General features: G+C 44.3%; 1 protein-coding gene and 1 non-coding gene across 2 annotated transcripts in view; one reads left to right on the top strand and one right to left on the bottom strand.

The window, feature by feature from the left end:
• The window catches only part of DNER (delta/notch like EGF repeat containing), a 321,726-nt gene that overhangs the window by 163,599 nt on the left and 133,674 nt on the right, over positions 1–24,453 (bottom strand). Inside the window, exons 2-4 of the mRNA XM_047873611.1 lie at positions 21,045–21,341; positions 18,468–18,562; positions 15,600–15,766 (exon numbers count right to left, since the gene is read on the bottom strand). Of these exons, the coding sequence (XP_047729567.1) occupies positions 15,600–15,766; positions 18,468–18,562; positions 21,045–21,341 (559 nt within the window). The remainder of the gene's footprint in view (positions 1–15,599; positions 15,767–18,467; positions 18,563–21,044; positions 21,342–24,453) is intronic.
• On the top strand, positions 17,299–17,383 carry TRNAR-UCG (transfer RNA arginine (anticodon UCG)). Its single transcript has one exon. It is a non-coding gene; the product is annotated as a tRNA-Arg (tRNA).

The following is a 24,453-nucleotide window of genomic DNA, read 5'->3' as shown; positions in this document are numbered from 1 at the left end:
AATCCCAATCTGACTTTGAATAGACGGCCTTCACTGCTGGAAAATCTAACGGGAATCACAGTGTATAGGGCAGAGGCCCCAGAACAAAACAAACAAAATGAACCTCTGTTCCTATCTGAAACAAAGAAAAACTGATCAAACACAGCAAGTGGGGCCTGGTCTTTCCAAGCTCCCATTTCTTTTTTTAAATGAACTTTAGGGGCACCTGGGTGGCTCAGTCGGTTAAGCGTCTGACCTCAGCTCAGATCACGATCTTGTGGTTCGTGGGATCGAGCCCCGCATTGGGCTCTATTCTGACAGCTCAGAGCCTGGAGCCTGCTTCGGATTCTGTGTCTCCCTCTCTCTCTGACCCCTCCCCCGCTCAAGCACGCTCTCTCTCTCTCTCTCTCTCTCAAAAAAAAAAAAAAAATTAACATTAAAAAAAAATTTAAATAAAAATAAATGAACTTTATTGAGGTATAATTTACATACAATAACATACAATGAGGTTTTCCAAACATAAAAACTCTAGTAATCAACCACCAAGGTCAAGATATAGAATATATTTTTCTTAGCTGACGTATAGCTGGCATAGAATATATTAGCTTCAGGAGTACAACACAGCGATTCAACAATTGTCTACGTTACACTATGCTCACCATGAGTGTGGTCACCATCGGTCACCATACGCTATTATTACAACATTTTTGACTATTCCCAGTGCCACACTTTACATCTCTGTGACTCATTTATTTTATAACTGGAAGTTTGTACCTCTTAATCTCCTTCACTTATTTCGCTCATCCCCTCTGGCTTCCATATCCAAAGCTCATGGGGGGGTGGGGGGGGGGAGGGTCCTTGCCTTGGCCAAAGGGCTGCCTGCCACCACAGGAGACCTGGCTTCCCAGTACAAAATGCAAGCTTTGGACTGAGGCTCTGTTAGTCGAAGCCAATCACACTTTGATATTCCGAAGGAAATGCTCCTTGAAATACAACTATCCCAGTTACAAAATGAGGGCGTCACAGGGATGAGAAGTACTGTGGGAGTAGGGTCAGTGATACTGAAGGGTGCCCGGGTGACTCAGTCCACTGAGGGTCTGACTCTTGATTTCGGCACAGGTCGTGATCTTAGGGTTGGGCTCCGTGCTGAGCACGGAACTTGCTTGAGATTCTCTCGCTCGCTCGCTCTCTCCTCCCTCCCCTTCTCTCCTTCTGCCCCATTCCCTGGCTTGTGTGTACACTCTCTCTCTCACTCTCAAAAACAAAATGGAAAAAACCCTGAAATAATGCTGTATGGTGACGGATACTAACTACGCTTATGGTGAACACTGCATAATATACAGAACTGTCGAATCAGCATGCCATCCACTTGAAACTAAGATCACGCCGTCTGTCGACTATACTTAAATAATGAAAATCTTTTCAGGAGGGAAAAAGACAACGATCACGTTGACAATGAATTCACGTTTTTGCTTATTGTTTTTATTCATGAATATTAGCTACGTACTATATCCTCCTCATATATACTAGCATTGTTTCCAACTCTAAGGATTCTGTTTCTTTCCAAACTAATTGTCCAATTTCACACGCCCTTATACGCTCTCACTCACAGACTCCAAGCTATCTACCCTTTTATGGTCCTCCATCCATCAAGTCCTTTAAATCATAGACGTGCAATATACACGTCTGTGTCTCTACATGTGCAAATGTACGTATGGATGTGCGTCCATGGATGTGCAGACACACGCACGGGCATCTGTGGGTGCAGGTGCAACTGTGTGTCGACACGTAAGTACATACACGTACCTCTGTATTTACGTGTGATGGATGGACTGATGCAGGCATATGCATCTCTGTGTCTCGACAACGTATCCTATAAAATAAAATCAGAGGCACAAAACCCAAAACAAGCCTAAACCAAGTGTTCCAGAAGGCTGTAATGGTCTTGGGAGAAATGTGTCTGATCAAACTTTCTGAGACACTTGATCTGTGACTCCAGAGCCATACCTGGACATTCACTTGCAGGAGACTCTCACCCACCACCTCTGCTTGATTTTTTTTTTTTTTGAGGGGTTGTTTTCCAGTTTGAGCTGGGTTTCCACACTTCCAAAATAACCCCCCTCTGATTACTTCCCAGGAATTCAAAATGTACTTAACTTATTCATTTGATCAACGTTTATTCAATGCCTGCATCCCCCAGGCCCTGTGGCAAGTGCTGGTGATACCACAGTGAGCAGGCCACACTCAGTCCCCTGCCCTCACCACGCTTGCGTTCTGCAACTCCGATGTCTGTCACTTTTGACGCTGCCTCTTCCCTTGCTCCCAAGACATACAATCATGTCTAGAGAATCCAACTTCACAATGTCCCTGGGAGGCGCTGACCTGCCGTCTGCTGCCACTCCCCGCCCCCGACCCCCGATGTTGCCTCTTCCTGCTCACCGCCAAAATCTACTCCACGGCTCTCACCATACTGTACCAGCACCACTGCCCCCACCTACCCGTGCTCTCTCTCCTTCACCGGAGCCTCTCACTCCTACCTCCTATCCTCTTCTGAGTCTTCCACGGCTCACTTCTTGATTGAGATCCACTGCTCCAGCCTAACTGATCCCCGCCCCCCAACATTGTGATCCACACCAGTCCTCCTACCCTGAATGTCTTTCCCCCCTTACACCCACTCCTCGGTTCAAGGCCAAGCTCAAAATGTACAAGTCCAAAGCCTGAACTTTCTGCTGGGTGGTTATTCTTTCCCTGTGAGTTCATGTAGCCCTTAAAACTCATCCAACATTTAATACACACCGTTTTATCTTCTCATTTATCTCTTCATGTGCTCCTTATCATCTCAAAAGCATTAGTATCTAACAAGAGCGGCAATTACTTATTATATGAGTATCTATACTCTTCCTCTCACTTTCACTTCTAAGGGGAAAGGGCTTGCGTGCTGGGTCAGTTCCCAGGAAAATTCTTGGTAGTGGAGAACCCCAAGAAGGGACGAGACAGAAGAACTAAAAGCAAACAAACAAACCCAAGACACTATACTGATACGTGGAAGAGCGAGCCAGAAGTGCAAAAAGAAAACGGCAAGAAAAGCCTCAAAGGCTAGATGTTGGACTGAGATTTGGGGGAGCAGGCCATGAGAGTGGGGGAGAGAATTTCACAAGGCCAGTGCCAAACACATGGAGACTGTTAAGAGAGTAATGAGGAGAGAAGACCAGTAGGATTTCTGCTGCATGGGAAGAATGCATTCTTCCCACTGCTGTTCATGTGCTCTCAAAAAGATGAATAAAGATTCCAGGGGCGCCTGGGTGGCGCAGTCGGTTAAGCGTCCGACTTCAGCCAGGTCACAATCTCGCGGTCTGTGAGTTCGAGCCCCGCGTCGGGCTCTGGGCTGATGGCTCGGAGCCTGGAGCCCGTTTCCGATTCTGTGTCTCCCTCTCTCTCTGCCCCTCCCCCGTTCATGCTCTGTCTCTCTCTCTGTCCCAAAAAAAATAAATAAACGTTGAAAAAAAAATTAAAAAGAAAAGATTCCAAGTGTTTTCATCCATTATTGGCTACTGGACTGGGTTTATTTGATGTGACTGGATGAACAAGACTGAACCGTGGGACAGTAAGAGTTACCTGGGTTACGTGAGTATGTCCCGTCTGCCTGGAGCCTAAAAAATCTCTCAAATACAGGAACTGGAACCTTCTATTTCTTTGTATCCCCAGTACTGAGCACAGTGTCCTACATATGGTAATTAATCAACAAACATTCACTGATGGTAAACAGAGAGGTGGATGGATGAGGAGAGGATACAGATCCCGTTTCTTTGACACAGTAGTGTTCCAGAGGCTGCTATCACTACTGATGTAGCCAAACAGTATTTCTCAGTGTATTTACTTAATGAGATTTCCCATTTGTCTACCAGGCAAATATAGCTTTTGTAGGTCAAACTCACAATTATGGCATTAAAACAGGACAACCATGAGCACATTGCTTGTTAGGGATGTCGGTGAACACCAAAAATAACTTGGCATTCAAAACCCAAATGTCAGAGAGAGCATTAGAGAAAAGAAAGCAAAAGAGTCTTGTTGAAATGAAATCCTAATTATTTATATTCCTCACCCAAAAGCTAGGCAATTTTTTCCTGCTGACATGCCCTATTTTGGTCCATTTACTTGCTGCTCTGAGTTTTCGACCTGAGAGCTTTGTGGAAAACAATTACGACTACCATGATCTTGTGTCAAAGTCAAGTGATCATCTCTAAAGCAGCCCTCATGGGTTTTCAAAATATTTGTCTTTTCTGGAAAATCTTTTGCCCCATTCTCACAGAATAACTTTGACCTCATAAAAAGTCTACCATAGATGGAACTTAAATATCTACCTTCAGGATATGGAAATGGGAAAGCAAAAGAATCTAAGAGGAGGAGACAGAAATGGAATTGGGGTTGTAGCCTTCTGGAATATGAATGTTCTTTGTATAGCATTAAGCAGGAGAAATGTCACTAGAATCTGACTGTGTGGTAAGGAACATGACCACTGTTCGTTCATTCCCTATCTCCCCTCCCCCACCATTTTATGTCTACCTGGATGTGCAAATGCAATAATACACTGAAACCATTCTGTTTACTATGACTCCGAAGTGTAACCACTCTATATATGTTCTGCTTAAAGAGATGGGTACTGTCCTTTCTCTGGAAACTGTTACCACTTTTCTACCTTGCAGAGATCCCTGAACATTTCAGATGGCTAAGGAAGCTGCTAAGAGGTGTATGTAAATGTGAAGTTGAATCGAGTTAACAGCCACTAGCCACAAGTGGGTGGAAAGGGGACGCCATGCTCCTTCAAAGATAAACTAGCTGACCTGAGTGAATATTGGAAGAAACTTAAGGACAGTTTGATAATGCATATCAGAGTTGTTAAAATATATAAACCCTTTGATCCAGCAAATTCTGTACCTGGAAATTTAACCCAAATATATCATCAGAAAGGATCCAAAGACAAGGTTATACCAGTGCTTGAAATTCTACATAAAAAGGCAAAAGATATGAAGGAGCCAACTGTTTAACAGCAGCATATTGATTAAATAAATTACAGTACATTGATTTGATGGAACACTATACAGCCATGAAGAAGACCTATTCACACAAAAGAATGTCAGTGACACATGAAGTGAAATGGGCAAATAATCAAACAGCATATGAATGTGTTCCTCTTACCAAAAAATAGTGTGAATGTTATTTATGTTTAGATTATCTATTGTCATAGAGCCTTCAAGTTTTTCAAAAGAGAGTACATTATCTTTTGGTGGGAGAAAACCGTAGTTCCAGGGTTTAGCCCTAAGAATCAATCTCTCTCTCCCTCCCTCTTTCTTCCACTCTTTCCCATACTCCCTCTCTCCCCCTTAGAAAGAAGAAAAAGAGGTACAATAGAGGGGCAGAAATTGGCTGTAAACAGCGATTAATTAAATTACTTTCTAACTTGAAATCTGCGCTGACAGAAGCTAAGAAAAACTTGGACAGTAAACTGGTAAAGCCCTGAGAAAGTGTGTCCCTAAGTTAAAAGGGAAAAAAAAACCAGTTTGAATTCTATGGATAAGATTTAGGTTAAGACTATTATCAGTTAAGTAATAAGGTATTTATTTTCAGAGCTAACAAGAAATTCTTTAAAACATAAAGATAATTTTCCTTACTAATTAAGTTCTCCCAAGTAATCCACTAGTAAAATGTGTTACTTTTATTTTTTAAAATAAAAGGCTGAGGGAGAGGGAGAGACAATGTGGCCGAAGGGGGAGGGAGAAAGGGAGAATTTAGGGTTACGAAGACATTACCTTGAGTTTGCCTCTCGAAACCAGGCGAACAGTTCCACCTGATGCATCAGGCCCACATAATAGGAGAATCACCAGCAGACTGTTCCCTTAAATTCTGAAACTGGTGCTTGAAATCTACAGAAGCAGCTTTGTAATGGACAGTCGTGCTCGGAGGCACGGATCTGGATTCGTAGTACTCTATCACATGGCTGTCCTTTACTTCCTGATTAGTTCCTAGGATTCGCACAAATTACGGTGTGTGAAAGCACGACCTGAAGAGCTTGTAAAGGAATCTGGATGTTTAGCAGCCAGGTCTGTGGGTCGACCGGCAATCTGCTTTCCACAGAGCCTAATTCCAGACTGTCCCGGGGGGTAAGAGAAACATCTCATGCCACCATAGCCAGGACAACCAACACTCTGTGGGGCCCCGGGGAACCTTAGACTGTCAACTCTAGGGACCACACACGTCCATAATGGAATGTGGTTTTGTTTACAATGCTTAGTTTATCACCACGATCAATAGGTACCAATAAATAAATGATGTTGATCATGACAGTATTTAGGAAAATAAGAGCAAGGCATTGACGTGCAAGGACAACTAATAAAAAAAAAATTCTAATATTCAATACCAATAATAAAAAGATCAAAAAAGAATAATCGTGATTGCTGATAATCCAGAAATGTGGTTTCAATCTAGGTAAAATTTAATAGAAATCTTCCAATCAGGCAAATGGGAGCTATGAGAATTTTATCCAAATTATGCTGTTCAGGGCAGCCTTACCCATCCCCTACTTTTGCTCCAACTATTCTTTTTATTTGAACACTTTCAAGTTTCTTTTCTTTCTTTTACAGGGAGTTCAATAGACCATATTCAACTGTGGTTTTAAGGTGACCATGAAAAGGTGAGATATTTGCATTTTCTTTGTTAAATCTTACGGTTTTAGCAAAAGAAGATGTTAATGACTCTATAGCTGGTATCCTTTCCCAATTTTCTTTGACTACTTTACCCCCAGGCCCCCAGAGCACAACACCTTAAAGGACAAAATATAAAATGTAGTATTTCCAAAAGAATGATGGAAAGAAGAAAGAATGATGGAAATGAAGAAGTTTCTTTTTTCTTTTTCTTTCTTTCTTTCTTTCTCTCTCTCTCTCTCTCTCTCTCTCTCTCGTATTTGATCCTCTAAAATACTTTTAATGTAATAAAGGGGGGAAACTCTAAATGCCCTGGACACAGGGTTATAAAAATCTACAAAGAATTCTTAAGATTGACATTTGCAACTAGAAATTTTCTTCCCCTGGCATTTACTGAGCAGAGTAACTGTTACATGCGAACAAAATTTAATCACTCAGGTGGCCACCATATGGCCATCATGATACAAGGAGCCGTGATATGGTCCATTCTCTCTAGAAATTTACAGTCTAATCAAAAGATATAAAATCCACATACATAAAAAAGAGGATGGAGAGCATTCAGAGGCTACGTTGCGTGATGCTCGCTGATACTACGATTATCAGAGGAAAAAGTGGGACTTAGCTGGTAAAGCAAAACATTTATGAGTTTAAAAGAAGCAGAAGGAGACAGAGCTGGGGGAAAAATGATGCCAGAGATAAGAACAAACGGGAATATGCAGGGTTGGGTGAGGTGAACATCAGCGAAGGGTAACCAGCCATTTAAACCACAGGGGAAACACAGCCCCACTCTGGGCTGGCATCAGTACGTAAGAGCTGAGCAGAACTTCTGGGAATTTCATGAAGACAGAGTCCCTACCACAGAGACGAGACCTACCACGGGAGGATAGTCAGACAGGGTGATAGTCGTGAAGCGGGGGGGACTAGGGACAGTGGGATCTTATGCTTGCAAGAAATCAGATTTCACTCCAAAGGCCAGAGGAGGCACAGTACCTGTGGGCTTAGACAGGAAAGTTCCAGCTCACTGTATAGCCAAGGGGCCCAAGATCTCAGAAACCCAGATTTGGATGGCAAGCTGTGTACCCGATCCACCTCCACTAGCAGGAGCTAATAAAATATTGCTTGTTTGAGAATGACCTGCAGAAGGTCTAAAGAAAGGAAGCCCAAAGGCTTCATGCGACTGAGCAAGGTCTCACAATGCCAGAACGTGGGGGTAATTTTAGAAGCTAGTCCTATAGCAACCTGCACACGGGAATGATGAGGTACAGCATTTCCAAAAATCAACCCTACTTTACTGGGTCAGAGCTAGGATGCAAATATCCTCATGGTCCTAAAACACTTCATAATCATGACGGTATTATCAAGGTATAGTAAAAGAATATATTAAAATTTTAAGTGCCCCAACCTCTATCTTATTTCTTTATACCCGAACTTATTCCATAAGACCTGAGGAGCTCACAGAAAATGTATGCCATTAAATAGTGAAATACAAATTAAAATGGACATCGGAGCCAGGAAAAATATAACTTAAAGAGTGTGTGGAGGAGAGATAAGCAGGCCATAAAATCTTCACCGTTGCAAGAATTACCAATTTGGTTCCGCGTCTCCCAGTGACCTTTTCCAACAAGTAAGAGGAAAACGTATGCTAAGCACCTCTTACTCCGCATGGGAATCCTTCCTTCTGACAGGTCCTGGTCTATACCTGCCCTTTTTCCCTTCCCACCCCTTCCCTGCCACCCTGTGTCTTCCACAGGGAGCCACGGCCAGGGGGGTGGTCACAGAGGGGAGGTCACACAGAGCAGGAAACCAGCCAGTAACAAGATGGGAGAAGCATGGCAGGTAGGGAGGGGGAGTCTCTGGCCTATTTATCTCCTAAGAGAGAAACAAAAGAATTCATCAAGAAACGGCTGAAATAAAGTAAGACCTCTATCCAGAGACCTGATGTTGAAATTGCTAAGACAGGCACACACACACAAAAAATTATAATAATATTGGCCGCTATGCATGGATGGCTTCGGGAAGCTCTCCAGCCAAACTATGAAGTTAAGAAATCTCCTGTCCCTACTTTTCTTTTGAACTCTTCCCCTGTGAATACTGCCCACCACCCTTTACTCCAACTAGTATGCCCTATGGTGTCCCCTGTCTTTTCAGAGCACATTCCCCCAAACTGTTCTCTTCACCAAACTCACGGGCTAAAGCATCCCAACTCTAGCTAAATTGCTTTGGAAACATATTTTAAAGGTCAACGTTCAAAGGAATAGTTTACCCAAAGGGAGGAAAGAGAGAGAGTTCAGGAATAAGAAAATAGAGCTTTCGTGAAGGATTCCAAAGGACTACCTGGAAATCCATTGTCAAAGACTAGAGGGTCAGTCCCTCCTTTGCCTGTTGAAGATAAAGAGAGAACCCAAGAAATAAAATTCACACCTGGAGCTCTTCACTCTATAGAAATTTGTTCACACCCAACATGAGAGGCAGTTGGAGGAATGGATGGGATCTGCCATCGCATGCTTGCTGAAATTAAATTCTATTTCCAGTTGTGATGGCCATTCATCAACTTCTAGCACTATCGTTAAATTATCTGAATGACACAGACTCCTGTGCCATCAAAATGCCATACACTTGCACTTCGTACATCCAAGGAGAGCACTTTGCCTGCCCTACCTCCCCTGGCAGGTAGCTGCTCCTTCCTCTGAACCCTGTGCCACTTTGCACGTCCCTTGTCCACAGCACCCGTCTCTGCCTTTGCTGCCCCATTCGCTCAGAGACCCCACCTACAGCATGTTTGCATTTCCAGGCTGGCACAGTGCTTGGGAAATGAGAGGCATGCACGGTGTACTTTCTAAAGTAACACAGAATTGAGTATTTCCCACAGCCCTGCTGCCCTAAATAAACGTTGGTTAAGTTCCTTGATATGGAGACACAGGAAGCAGGTAAGTCTGTCAAAAGAAACATCGCTAAACGGACAGAGAATGTTGAAAAGCATATGTATCCTCAAAGGATCACACACATAGCTTAAAGTGAGCACCTCTAAAATGTTTGCACTCAGATATCTTTGAGAATCCAATGAACTTTTAGCCCTGTCTTAGAAGGATGCACAAGCACATAAAAATCTGCAGTGCATTTTCAGGAGATTCATGGGTTTCTCAAAAAGTAACCTTTGACTCCCATGGCTGCCACAGAACCAGGGTCCAACTGAGCCCAGATTAAGAACTTCTGCCTAAGAATAAAGTATCAGTTGCTTGTATATTTAAAATTCTGTCATTAACAAAAAAAAAGTCAGGGTGCCTGGGTGGCTCAGTCGGTTAAGCATCCAACTCTTGATTTTGGCTCAGGTCATGATCTTCCAGTCATGAGATCAAGCCCTGCGTTGGGCTCTGTGCTGGGGATGCAGCCTGCTTGGGATTCTCTCTTCTCCCTCTCTCCATCCCACCCCCACTTTTGCATGCTCTCTCTCAAAAAAAAATAAAAATTTAAAGCATTTAAAAACATTTTTTAAGTCGGTATAAACTGCCATCCTACAAAAGATTGTATCTCCAAGGAAACGTCATGATGCCAATAAGGATCAATCATCAGTTAAGACCATAAAGATGTAAACCCTGAGGCTGTGAAGGGCTGTTGCACCAGTGGAGTCTGACCAAAGGAAAAGTCTCAACCTTCACCGTACCTGCTAAAGTACCGTGTTACTCCCCCTTATTTGTCAAGAGAAGAAACTAAAGAGAACACATTGCTCTAGAAACATTTTGCAGGACAAGAATCTTTTTAAGCTGAAAATTTAGAATCAAGGAAACCTCAAGTGCGTTATAGCTCCCTCCCAGGGGGCACAGGCAGAATGGGAAAATTTCTCATCTAGTTAGAACGTCAGCTACAAAGACCTGGAAGTCATTATCTCTAGGGTTCTGTGGCTACTTTCGCAGCTGTAATCCTGAAGAAGTGAGCCCAACTCCTACAAGGACATTGCTACGGGCTACGGCTTGCACTAGTCATTTCTTTATGAAGGTGAAGCGGATCTCAAGTCCTAAGGGTGGCTTTTTAGTAGGTCACGAACAAAATACCACTGGTGTGGATTAAACAAAAAAATGCACTCATTTTTATGAAATAAATTAGATGTCAGAAATGTACTACACATTGTTAAGAATGATATAAATATGGTAAAAGGCTATAGAGAAAAACAGCGGGTTACAGGCAGGAGAAGAGAATGAGGGAAGACAGAGAGGCAAATACGAGTAGTGAGACCACTGTCAAGATGAGCCCATGATCTCACAGTTTGTGAGTTCGAACCCTGCGTCAGGCTCTGCACTCACAGCTTGGAGCCTGGAGCCTACTTCAAATTCTGTGTCTCCCTCTCTCTCTGCCCCTCTTCTGCTCCTTCTCTCTCTCTCTCTCTCTCTCTGTCTCTCTCTCTCTAAAATAAATAAACATTAAAAAAGAAGAAGAAGAAGAAGAAGAAGAAGAAGAAGAAGAAGAAGAAGAAGAAAGAATGAGAAGGGAATGAGATGGATCAAAATGAAAATAATTTCAACAAGGGGAAAGAAAGAAAAATGCCAGATTGAGGTTAACAACAGATCTGGATTATAAAAGAGGAAAGTGTGAAGGAAAAAGTAGGGGGTTCTCTGAACAGGCAGGTAAACAGAAATACAGGTAAAGCAGACATGCCTCGCCACCTGGTTTTCTGATCAAAATAAGAACTAACTGTGAGAATATTCCAGGGTTGCCTGTGTGTTTATAAGAATTCGTAAGTAGAGTTTCAGAGGATTTCAGAATCCAGGTGGAGTAGAATTTGGGGTTGGCCATTTTCCTCCTACACCACTCCAAATAAGGAGAGTTTAAATGAGTTCTCAAAGAAGAACAGATCTGGGGGGTCTGAGGCATGGACAAGATGAGGCAGGGGGAGGTCCAGGTGGGGACGGGACAGGCAATGGATGGACAGAGACCACGGAGAAGTACCGGGAGATAAGCCTAAGGGCAGGGGACCACAGAAAGAAAAATCCAGAAAAGGAGTCCAATGGGGCTTCTACCCTGCGGAAATGGCAACAACCTCTAACCGCTTTCTCACACGAAGCCCACACACCAGACAGCTGGCTGGGCCCTCATCCCTGAGAGTGTCTACGCCAGCAATGTGTCCAAGCAACCCCAAGTGAAAAAACAAAAACAGTACTTTACACAAGACCGACAACTGCTTATCATGGAAATACAACTGGAACCATGAATCCCTTCCTATCTGGGGCCATGAACCAGGGAGCGGATGAATCACTCAGTAAGCTCCTGAGCACCAGGGCTGCTCGCCATGGAGCAGACAATGCGACACAAAAGGCAAGTTAGTGACTGACCTCAAAACAGTGCCTAAAGCAAATAACATAGTTGAAAGAAGCACATTTAGGAAAAGCAAAGAGATGATTAAGGAGCGGGCAGAAGCATTGAAACTGGGTGACAACATGGAGGGAAAGGTGATGCACTGAGGCACAGAAGGAAGAGCTACATGTTTTGTGAAATGTTTTATCATCTTTTTCTTTCGATCAAAGGGTATAAATATTCGTAAGGCAATGTCAATGAAAGGAATCTGTTTTAAAAATTCAATGGCGGGGGTGGGGGGTGCCTGAGTGGCTCAGTCTGGCTTCAGCTCAAGGTCATGATCTCGCGGTACGTGAGTTTGAGCCCCGAATCGGGCTCTGTGCAGACAGCTCAGAGCCTGAAGCCTGCTTCTGATTCTGTGTCTCCCTCTCTCTCTGCCCCTCCCCTGCTTGTGCACTCTCTCTCTCAAAAATAAACATCAAAAAAAATTTAATTCAATGGAGTGTCACTGAAATAGGTCAAATATAAGTACATCATCATCTGGACCATGTAGAACATTAACAGGGTCTTGGCAATAAACTTTTAAAAAGGATATTTGTGTAAAGCCAGTGACGATGACCAAGTTTGTCTCCCAAAAACACATAGGGACTCTTCTACTCTGTTGCACAGAGCAACAGGGGCACCTGGGTGGCCCAGTTAGTTAAGCATCTGACTCCTGGTTTCGGCTCAGGTCATGATCTCATGATTCGTGAGATCAAGCCCCAAGTCAGGCTCTGTGCTGACAGCATGGAGCCTGCTTGGGATTCTCACTCTCCCTCTCTCTCTCTGCCCCTCCCCTGCTCATGTTCTCTCTCTCTGTCTCTGTCTCTGTCTCTCTCTCTGTCTCTCTGTCTCTCTCTCTCTCAAAAATAAATATATTAATTAACAAGAAATATTAAAAGACCTTTGGTCATCAATTCTGTAAGTGGACCCAATTGAGAATGAAGGGCAGAGAGGGGACAGTCAATTCCTGCAAGTGCCTCTCTCTCTAGAAAGGAGTGGTAGTGACTAGAACAGAGCACCACAAGTCTGGAGGTTTACTGGCCCTTTGGTGCAGAAGTTTTCTCCCACCCACACTGGCATCCCATTTGTTTATCTGTCGATGGAGGCTCTGTACTCTTTAGAATGGTCTTTTGGTTCTTAGCTAAAATGCATTCATGTCTAGAGAGCCCAGTATTGTAAAAATAAATCACTTTAAGAAGCTGCCTTAAAAAAATTAAAAAGAACATTAAACACACATCAATGCAGTCAACATAAGACTTCCACGATGATTACAAAAGGTAAATCTGGCTCCTTTAAGATAAAAAGACCTCGTAAAGGAAGGAGCCGGCAATGTGTGGCAGCCTGTGGTCCATTGGGAGGAAGGTAGCCATTCTTCCTCAGAAAAAGCTTGGGACAAGACTGGCCCCATCCTGAAAGAGAATAACACTAGAAGATTGTGAGCACCAATACAAAGCCGCCCAAAGCACTTAGAATGTGTTCGAGTTATGAAATTTAAAAAGACATCAGACCACAAATTTTCCAAATGGAAAATAGCAGCTTAGAGAAACAAAGCATGTTCCTCAAAATCACCATCACCTCATCTCAAAATCGTCTGTCACCTCAAGTATAATTTTTGAGAAAAAAATTCCTTAGTTATTAATATACCACATTAAATTTTCAAAAATTACTCCTGTAAGGAGCAATACACTGCCATGCAATTGTTAGAAAAATGAGCACAAATTCTGTTAGAGTTCATATAATTCCTTGTATCTTAAGGGTATAAAATTATACTAATGCTAGAAAATCCTTCTTTATTAATCTCTACCCTTAACCCCAACATCAGTCTCAAGTTATAGTTATGCTACAACTAAACATAGTATCAAAGGTAAGCTAACATTTAGAATGGACAGCTTCCGGTAACACTAATGACATTTTACAGAGTGATGACAGCACATATGTTTTTGTGAAATGTTAGCTCCACGTCACAGGACAGCTTAATCCACTGAAAAGAAAACCTTACAAAATCAATACGAAATAAAATTGAAACTATTTACCAAAATACACAAACTATATCCTTTGAGATGAACTGTTACAACAGACGGGGAAGTATGTTTTGGGGAGTGAAATTCAGATTCGACTTGGACAATATTACATCATGCTGTAATCCAACAGCTATCTGAACAGACAAACATCAGTCCGAAATGAAATACCCTACTCTTTTTCCAGTATGTCCGTTCCCCACACCAAGCTCTCCACCCAGTAACATCCCCCAACCACTCCACAGCTGGATTTCCAAAGACTGGGAAACAGCCTTCTTACCAGAGGAGGGTCGATCAAATGAAAAAGTGACAAAAATTATATGGAGCCGAGCATTTCATTTCACCAGTTCGTCTTCATTATGAAACTTGGATCCAATATACACCTTAGAGAATATGTCTTTCATATACTTTTCCATTTCATTTAGCAAAATATTTAGGGTCTCTCAGAACAAGCTAGAGAAAGTAACTAGAATCATCCCTAACATTTGTAACTTACACTTTCACACCCATTATCCCACTGAACCCTTACAACACCCCTGAGAGACGCTGTCACTGCCCCTCTCCAGGTGAGGACTGTTAGCATATATGACCAGACAGGGAGCGGTATAAACAGCAGGATGCAAGGGGCTGCTTGGGCGCATAGGACTGGGATGGCTGGAGTCTGAACTTGAGCTCCCGTCTGAGTAGAGGTGGCAGATGCAAGGAGCTCTAATAAAGCAGCTGACGATGTCTGCCTGCAGAGGGGCTGGGGTTACAAGCTCCAACCCCAAAGATACTCTGCGCTGGGTGAGGGGTGAAGGCAACACAGGGTACAGTCAGAATGCCTACCAGGGGAAGGGTCCTCTGGAAACCGCCCAGATGTCGCCCTTGGGAGGGGCAGGAGGCAGTGAGTGGGGGGTCACACTTTACGAGGGCCATTTCTACTCTAGGGCAGAGGAACTTGAAAATTGGGCTAATCGGGCATGTGGTCGTTTAGGGCAGGTGAAATTGCAGACTGACACTATTCGAGAAAGTGAAAAGTCAAAAGTGACCCAGGAGGGAAAGGTGGGTGAAGAAGAGGAGCCCGGGGGGAAGATGTAGTCCTCAAGTCACTTGTGAGTCAGAGGCTCAGATGTAGCCAGTCGCTTCCGAGGTGCTGTGCCCCGGGCCCTAGGTCAGGTGTAAATCAAGGGAGAACAGGGTTTTTTCTGAGACACCAACATTCGGTGCCTGAAGTTGCCCACAATTCCTGCCCACTGTACCCTGTCCAGCATCTTGCAGACTGGAGTCAAAAAGACAGCAGATTCAGAACATTATGCGCCAAAGATCACACATCTATGACGCTCTGTCCTGGGCTGGGATACGTACAGTCTCAGGATTCCAGAGCCCATGCTTTTTCCATATCGAGCCACACAGGAGATGCTACCTTATAAATCAATTTGGATGTTTAAGCAAAACCTCCTCGAAAATGGAGGACATTTTGTTGATGGCCAGAACTCAGATTATCTGAGCAAAATGCCCTAATGCCCTGTCTCTAAACACCAAACCAAGGTTGGGTGGAATCAGATGTGTTGACGGGCAGACTTCCATAACTCACCGATGAAGTGATTGTGCCCTAAGGCGAGCATCTCTTCCAAGAGGACCAGACCCCCAGGCGCCTGGAGAAGAGTCACACTCCGTCCGTCTATGAGGGAGCACTGCTGAAATCCCGTGGCCGTGACCTTCCACAGCAGAATCAGCGAGGCCGCAGCGTCTTGCCGAATTCTGAAAACGGGGGTGAAGTAAACCAAAAGTCCCTTTCAGAAAAATTCATCTTAGAACCAGTCCATCCAAGTCGAAAATAAAAATAAAATGACATATACATACATCCACAAAGGTCTCAGGAAATCATTACAAAGGTCTCCCACTTGCTTCAAAATATACCACAGAAAACTCACATTCAAATAACAATTTTCATCGCGAATAAAAGGGTTAGGGCGCCTGAGTGGCTCGGTCGCTTGAGCGTCTGACTTCAGCTCAGGTCATGAACTCACAGTTTGTGGGTTCGAGCCCCACGTCAGGCTCTGTGCTGACGGCTCAGAGCCTGGAGCCTGCTTCGGATTCTGTGTCTCCCTCTCCCTCTGCCCCTCCGCACCTCCTCTCAAAAATAAATAAACATTAAAAAAAAAAAAAAAAAGAATAAAAGAGTACACTGAGTTCTTCTAGAGGCAAATCCTTCCACATCCACACAATATGAGTCCTGCTTGAATTTACTACAAATGTGTCCTGCATCCCCAGATGGCCACCTGAGTTGTGCTGCCAACGTAAGCAAAAGTGTGTCACCTCCCATGCTCCAGGCCTCTCCTGGCTTCTTATTTTCAGGGTAAAGTCCCAAGAATGAGACGCTAGGAAGCAAATCTGCCTCAGCCTCAGTTCCCCTTTCAGCCTCAAATTCTGCAGCCCAGCGTTCCAGCGACACGAACCCACTGTCCCTCCCCAACCAGGTTCCCTCCCAGCTCCCGACCTCTGCCTCCTCGCATGCCTGGTTAAGTGACATTCTGCAAGGCTTATTAGCCCACGGGTCATCTCTTCTCTGAGACCTGCCCTGACCACCTTCCCACCGCCCGGAAGCTGTCCCTTGTTTCCTCTGTGCTCCTAGAAAACCAGGTCTCCACCTTCGGGAGAAGATCGGCGTACTAAGTGCTGAGCTCCTGGCTTGAGGCTGGGTGTTCAGTCGGGGTTTCGTAAAAGGTTGAATTCGTGAATAAATGTAAGTACACAGGGGCTAGCCACTCTTGCAGGTGGATTCAGGGCACGCAGAGATGACTCAGCCTGGGTCAACCTGCTATTTTTGCCCTGTCCTGAAGCCCAGAAGGGGCCTGGAGAATTTCAAGCTGATCGGGGGGCAGGTAGAGTATTTAAAGGGATAGAGGATCAGAACTATTTGGAAAGGCTTATGAAAGAAAGATAATATGACCCAGAAAAGAAAGCACTATGAGATGGTTTCATACACGTAAAGGAAACTACTGATCCTCCCCAAAGCCAGCTCTGACCAGCACAGATCATCTGTGTTATGAGCAATGAAACACTTAGGACCGGGGTCCCCCTGCTGGTAGCACTGGAAGCTGCCTCAGATGCCACACCTTTCTCCCCGCGGGGACTTCTTCCTGGTGCGAAGTACACTGCCCATTCTGACTCTTCCGCCACCACACTGAGTTCAAGACCCCGGGGGGAGGGGACGCAGGGGCAACGTAACAAAGTCCCCCTTCCAAACATTTCAGGGACCCCACTGTTGAGAAAGCAAGGTGGGCAGGGGCGCCTGGGTGGCTCAGTCAGTTGAGCGTCTGACTTCGGCTCAGGTCGTGATCTCACGGTTCGTGGGTTCGAGCCCCACGTCGGGCTTGCTGCTATCACAGTGCAGAGCCTGCATCAGACCCTCTGTCCCCCTCTCTCTGCTCCTCCCCTGCTCACACTGACTCTCTTTCTCTCTCTCAAAAATAAACATTTTAAAAAAGAAAGCAAGATGGGCAAAAACAATTCTGTATGAATAGAAGAGGCCCAAAGTGCCCACGGCCCCCCTACTAGGGAGTTGATACAGAGCACTAGTTAACCAGGGTCACATGTCCCTCGGCCTTCTAAAGTCCCTGAAGACTGGACAGCAAACTCCCATTTGGCTACGTGGGGGCGGGGGGGGGGGGGGGGGTGGCAGGTAATAGCATCAGAGAAGAATGAGTAGTGGGAGACGGGATGGGGTCACTCCAGGGCTGGCTCCACCCCACTCCCTAGTGACACAGAGCACCTGACACACGGCAGGGGCAGACCCCTTGCCTCTTCCCCATCCCTGCCCGCCTCCATGGGCAGTAATGTAGTTTGAAAGAGCTTAAGTTTAAAAACAAAACAAGGGGCACCTGGGTGGCTCAGCCGGTTAAGAGTCCTACTTCGGCTCAGGTCACGATCTCACAGTTTGTGAGTTCGAGCCCCACATCAAGCTCTCTGCTGTCAGCACACACCCCACTTTGGATCCTCTGTCCCCCTCTCTGTCTGCCTCTCCCTCTCTCTCCCTCTCAGAAATAAATTAATTAATTAAAGTAAATAAATAAAAACAAAACAAAACACTTTCTTCTCAGATAAAATTGTAATGTTTGGATTTTAAATTGGGGCAAATGATGCACATGAATTTAACCAACAGCCCATTCAAATCGTAAGACACCAAAGAATTCTGGAAGCAAAAGTCACTTGGGAAGTGAAGGTTTCTTATCTCGCACCTTACTCATCCCAGCCAGTTCCACATCTCCACCCAACAGGATCCCCACTGCAACATTCTTTCCTGAAATAGCTCCTTCTGGATTTTGAGCCACTTAGGCCACGTCTACACATGGAACTCTGCTCATGACTCTCACTGGACTGACCAGTTACATGGACAGACACAACCCAGCATAGGGTCACAGTATCGATCTTAATGGTTTGTAACTGCGAGTTTTCTTACTTGACCGACGTGTTCTGTGGCACCTCAAAGGTTACCAGGCGGCCACCGGCAGAGCTGTTAGAACTGGCATTCCCACAGGCAATATCTGGGACCACCTGGGAAAAAAAGGAAGAAACAAGTTATCAGGGTGGATCATCACACATGATAATATTACAAAGCAAAATTCCAGAAGCTACCTTTGGGTGACGCTGAGGTGGAGACAGAGAGAAGACAGGTGACATGGTACAGACTCAAAAGAAAATGAAAGCTTTGCCACTTGGTCTCCTGAAATGCCAAAGCTTTCCTGAGAGCCGTCTACCAATTCCCAGATCGCTATGACTGATGAACAGGACGCTGCAGGGGTCCACTCCCCGCTGTCTTCCATTTAGCGAGCAGTCAGTGGCCTCTGCTCTATGCTCAGTCTGGGACTCAGTGCTTGGAGAACCAGAGGACAGGCTTTAAGGACGAGCTTCTATGCAGCAAGCATTAACTAGGAGAGCGAGCCTTAAAACGAACAGTAGGCAAGAAGCGCTAAGTCTGGGTGACCCTGCCCTGTGCAGAGGTGGGTCTCAGGAGTATGCGTTAAGGCCAGGGGACTGGGAAGCTGCCTATTTTTTTTTCCCCCTATGGACTACACCTTCACTGATATGTACGTAAAGGGAGTTCAAGGGGGAGAATAATGGTGTTCATCAGAAAACACACTGTGAACACTTGAGCTGCGTCCAATGGGGTGGTTCTGACCAACTTATTCATTTACTCCTCATGCCATGAGCACTGTCTTCACCCAGTAGAGTCAAAACAAAGGGGTATGAGGGGCATCTGGGTGGCTCAGTCAGTTATGTGTCTGACCCTTAACTTCGGCTCAGGTCATGATCTCCACAGTTCATGGGATCTAGCCCTGCGTGGGGCTCTGTGCTGGCAGCGTGGAGCCTGCTTGGGATTCTCTCTCTCCCCCCCTCTCTCTCTCTCTGACCCTCCCCCACTTGTGCTCACTCTCTCTCAAAAAAAATAAAGAAACATTAAAGGGGGTGGTATTATATGTGTCCATCATCACTGAATTAACTGAGAACAATACAGAAATTCTCAGCACCTCCACCCACACCCAATGCTGAGAATATATGCCCCAGAAGGCCTGACAGTCAAATGCCAGAAAGTAAGCCCACCATGGATATTCAAAGATGGAAGCCCGACTCGTTAAATTTGTGTCAACAGACAACTGTTACAACAATTTCAGTCCCTTAAGACTTCAAATAGTGTCACATTTCTGAAGCATCACTATTTCACGAAAGGAGAAACCCAAATATATTCACACCTTCCTCTGGCAACTTTTAACCCGCTTCTTGAAACAGCCTCAGAAATTACAGCATGACAAGAAGACGAGGCGTTTCTTTTTACGTTTACCAACTACAGGACAGGAGGTCTTTAAATAAATAGATTGAAATGGATGGTTGGGGAGAAATTTTCTTTAAAGGACACTTCCTTGACAAATGTAGAATCAAATCTAGTTCACATTCAAGAAGTGAGTCATTCAGCCAAGAGGAATTAAAACCATAACTTCAAGGCATTTGTTAGAAGTCTGAAATCAGAACACGTCCAGAGTTTTGCTGGGTAGGCTACAAGCACTGCCCTGCGGTCTGAAGATGGCCTTGATAAATTGTGTGGCAATTAAAAAAAAAAAAATCGGTCACTGATTACAATTACCCAAGAAAATGAAAGAAGAGATGCTACCTTGTCTCTTTGACAATGATAAGAGAAACTTCTACACCCATTCTTTGACTCTAAAACTGCTACACAAGGATCTATGTGTTTTGTCGTTTGAGCTATAAAACCTGCAATAATATACAATCACAAGATGCCCTATAAAATGCAAGATATGGAACGGAATTATACCCTATGGATATCACCTCAAAGTCATGACTTGGATTTGCTCCTCAACTCTCCTAGCTAGCAAATTTAGATTATATGTCAACTTTCAAGGATCTGCTGAAAATTCCTCAAAATGAGACTTCTGATGAGCTTGAAACACAAGCCAAACCCAGACTGGACGAGAGTCAATGAATGGAATTTGTTATTGCCAAAATAAATAAAATTTGGAAATTTTACTCTCAAATGCGGTCTCAACATATTTTAGAAATCACTGAGAGCAGCTGTTTTTAAAATTATATTGGCTGCAAGGCACCAGAAGTAGAATCATAATAAATAAACAAGGAGTTAAGCATAATATTGAGGAAAATTAGGTCAACGGTGGAGGGTCCGTGATACGTTCATTTACATGGCCCTTCCTTGGGCTCTCTGCGCCGAATCCAAAACGATCTCACAGAAATATACACGGATATCGTTCCAGAAAATAATTTCATCCTTTTCCTCTTACTGCTTACACTCTTGATGCCCACAAAACAGTCATAATTGAAAAATCCCCTTTGCGTAACCAAAAGGGAGCTACACACAAGTGAAGGCGGGAATAACCTCAGACTCCCTGTTTTGTCAAGAGGATAACTCAAAGGTCTTCCGTTGTTACTGCCAATATTGCAACCACTGGCATTATCTTAACCTCACTGGTTTCTTTACATAAAAACATATGCAATCAAACGTTCTCACCTCCACTTGATCCCATTTCATTTCTACAACTTTCTGCCCTGTTTTGGGCTGCCAGGTGGGCAGAGTCACGGTCGCCTGCGAGCGGGGCAGGATGATGTCAGGCTCCTGGGTGGCGGGGACAGGCTGAAGCTGCCTGGGGGCCATGGACTCGGTCCAGCCAGAGGCGGGGAGGCTGGGAAGCGCCTGTTCACAGTTGGGACCTTCATAGCCTTCACTGCAAATGCAGAGGTAGCCATCGCTGCTGCTGCTGCAGTTGCCATGGTGACAAGGGCTGCTGGCACAGGAATCCGCAACAAGCTGAAACAAGACCATAAATGGGTCAATTATTCCCTCGTAAGAAAAGTGGTGCCATCGCTGGGAAATGAGCTCCGTGTCTCAGAGCCGTGGCTCTAGGAAATGCTGTTCCTGCGGAATAAGAGTTCCTAACTACTTGTGCTGTCGTGGGGGGGCCTCCCAAGGTCACCCCGACATTAACCCCTCCACAGGTAACAGGTGACCAGCAAGAACACACCTAGTGAAGAGCTGCCCCAAACCCAAGCTCCGAAATAATGTTGATTTCAGCAACACATTACTTACAGGAATTTTCTGAGGCAAAAGCATTTAAAACTGAGGCGCATTAGGAAGATACCAACTTTAATATTTTTAGCAGCCACGACAAATAATACTAGAGATCGAAACTGGAACCTCCTTTTCCACATCCTGGCTGGACCACGGCAAGGTTTCCTCATGAGAAATGACCGCCCAACTAACTTATCTCCCCTAAAGATGTGTTTACCTATGTCTCCCAATTTCTACTGGAGGAAAACCCCTCTTAAAGTGATGTTATTTAATTAAAAGCTTCCAAAATGATCGGCTTACACGACAATGGTAAGCCCGCCCGAAGAGAGCAGTAAGCAGACCTTTATGAAAGTTTCTACCTCAGTATTTTGGAGGGTGATCACAGAGACATGTGACCTTGCAAGATACGGAAGATACAATTTCATTTGCGTGACTTTAAACTGTGACAATGTTCCTAAGGAAAGTGTTTATCTTGGTGCCCTTTGCTAACCTGTAAATCACCATGTGTTTCTGCTTGGAGATGAGCTACAAAACAATGCGAAATGATCAGCCCCTTCTCCTGAGACAGGTCAAGGCTTCAGACATGTTCTCCCCGCTTTTTCAATTATCATTTGCTTCTGTGAACAGAAAATTAGACCTCTATCTGATGTCCCTCTGGCTTCTGAGGGCTGATCATAAAATAGAACTCGGTAAATATCAGACTACAGAGAAACGAGGCCCTCAATTTCTCTTGTGGATATGAACTCACACATAAACACACGCGGACAGAATTCTGCATGGTAAGACAGCTACTCGCCCTGGTAATTGCGCTTGTCAGACAATTTCCAACAAACTCCTTTAGGAATATGGAGGGATTTTGGATTGAGTGAAAATGAAACTCCAAAAATGCCACCACGTTCTCTGCCTGTCACTGGGCGATTCCTTCATAGAATCTCAGTTAAACGGAGATGGGTTCGTATCAGAAGAAAATATTTAAGCTGTAAATAATTTTAAATATTCACAATCCTATCAACTTAAAGTAAAACCCAGTTTCCTCCCATGTCAGAGATGTCTTCTCTTCCCTCCTCCCTTACACTCTCCCTTCCTCACCTTCTTTATGTCCCTGGACTATGCCAAGATCATTTCCACACGAGGGCCTTTGCACCTGCTGGGCCCTCTGCCGGAATGCTTTCCTCCCAAGCTTTCCATAGCTCACTGCTTCCTTTCACCAAGTTCTGTACTCAAACGCCACCTCCTCACTACAAAATCTGAAATAACCCTTTTTTTCCCTCTCTCAAACAGGTGAGCTCTGAGGGTGTAGGGACTTCATCTATCATGTTCATGGCACTATTCCTAGCATGTCAAGGAACACAGAAAACACGGTGAGGCTTCTTTTTTTAAGTGTTCAAAAAATAAAGAGCTCAGTTAGTATCTGGAAAGCAAGGCATGATGAGAGACATACGTAAACGGCCCTTTTGGTCACAATATTGTTACCTTGTTTCTGATTTATTTTTAGGAATGCTTCCTGGAATGGGTGTCCCCTCAAGAATCATCTGACAGGGAGGAGAATTTAATTAGCTCTGATAAAGGGGACATATAAGCCATGTTTCTGAAATCAACTTTTGATAATAACATCTGAAGTTGACCTAGTCACAAATTAAGACTTTTAGCAGAAGCCTGAAAGCAGAGAACTACATTGAAATCATTTAAACAAATTGAAGAGATGGTTATAAAAATTAATTCTGGCAGCCTAAACCTCCACTGTGAAGCTTAGGAAAAAAAAAAAAAAAAACATTCCTAAGGCAAAGACCACCTATCTAGATGATGACCCAAGACACCCCCTGGCTTTTGCTCCACTGCGGGCAACAGCCAGACCCCAGAGAGGTACCACCGAGGTAGGGCACACGTCAGCAAGTCCTCCCCAGAAAGAATTCAAAGCACAGCCATCGCCTGGACATCAGAGGCCACCATGCATCATACCTACTGCTCCCTCTAAGGTGGCCATTTAGAGTTTTCAAAGAACATTGCCATCTAGTATCTCATTTGTGCTCACAACAACCCTGAAATAGGGAGGGACTTTTCTGAACCCATATCACTGTTCAGAAACACAAGGAGAGAGGAGTTGAGTGACCCATCACAGCCACTACAAAAGAACTATTCCAGAACGACATCGCATCTTCCGAGTTCTGTCCACACCACAGCACTGCAACTTTGATGGTTATGATGACACCAAAAAAAAAAACAATCCCTGTGGAGAAGGCAAAAGGTAAGGGTTCTCTTTCTGTAAGCAACAGAAAATAAGTTAAGGGTTAAATATAAGCCAGTTAAGACCACCATTTCAGGATGCTTCTTTAGAATAAAAGTATAATGATATCACTCAATGAATATTTTCTAAAACTTTTTTAAAGTTTATTTATTTTTGAGAGGCAGACAGAGAGAGAAAGAGAGACAGAATCCGAAGCAGGCTCCAGGCTCTGACCTGTCAGCACAGAACCCAACGCAGGGCTCAAACTCACGAACCGCCAAGATCATGACCTGAGCTGAAGTCAGACGCTCACCTGACTGAGCCACCCACGCGCCCCACACTCAATGAATACTGACCGAGGTCTTACTATTTGACATGAATTGTACCAGGTCTGGGAATAAAATGCTAAAAGAGAAAACAAACAGACACAGTGTCTGCCCCTAAGGAGTTTATAGCTAGTAACCTATTACGCACACTAAGAACAACAGCAGCAAAACCAGTACGACCTGCAAATCCCTGGGTACTCCCTGGGTGCCTGCCACTACACTTAGCATTTTACATTTCTTAATTTACTTCCTCCTTACAACAACCTTCCAAGGTAAGTACATTTACTACCATTGAGGCTTA

The sequence above is a fragment of the Prionailurus viverrinus genome, chromosome C1, assembly GCF_022837055.1.
Source record: "Prionailurus viverrinus isolate Anna chromosome C1, UM_Priviv_1.0, whole genome shotgun sequence".
Classification (NCBI taxonomy): Eukaryota; Metazoa; Chordata; class Mammalia; order Carnivora; family Felidae; genus Prionailurus; species Prionailurus viverrinus.
The sequence above is the reverse complement of the archived record's forward strand: the minus strand, read 5'-3'. Positions and strand labels throughout refer to the sequence as shown.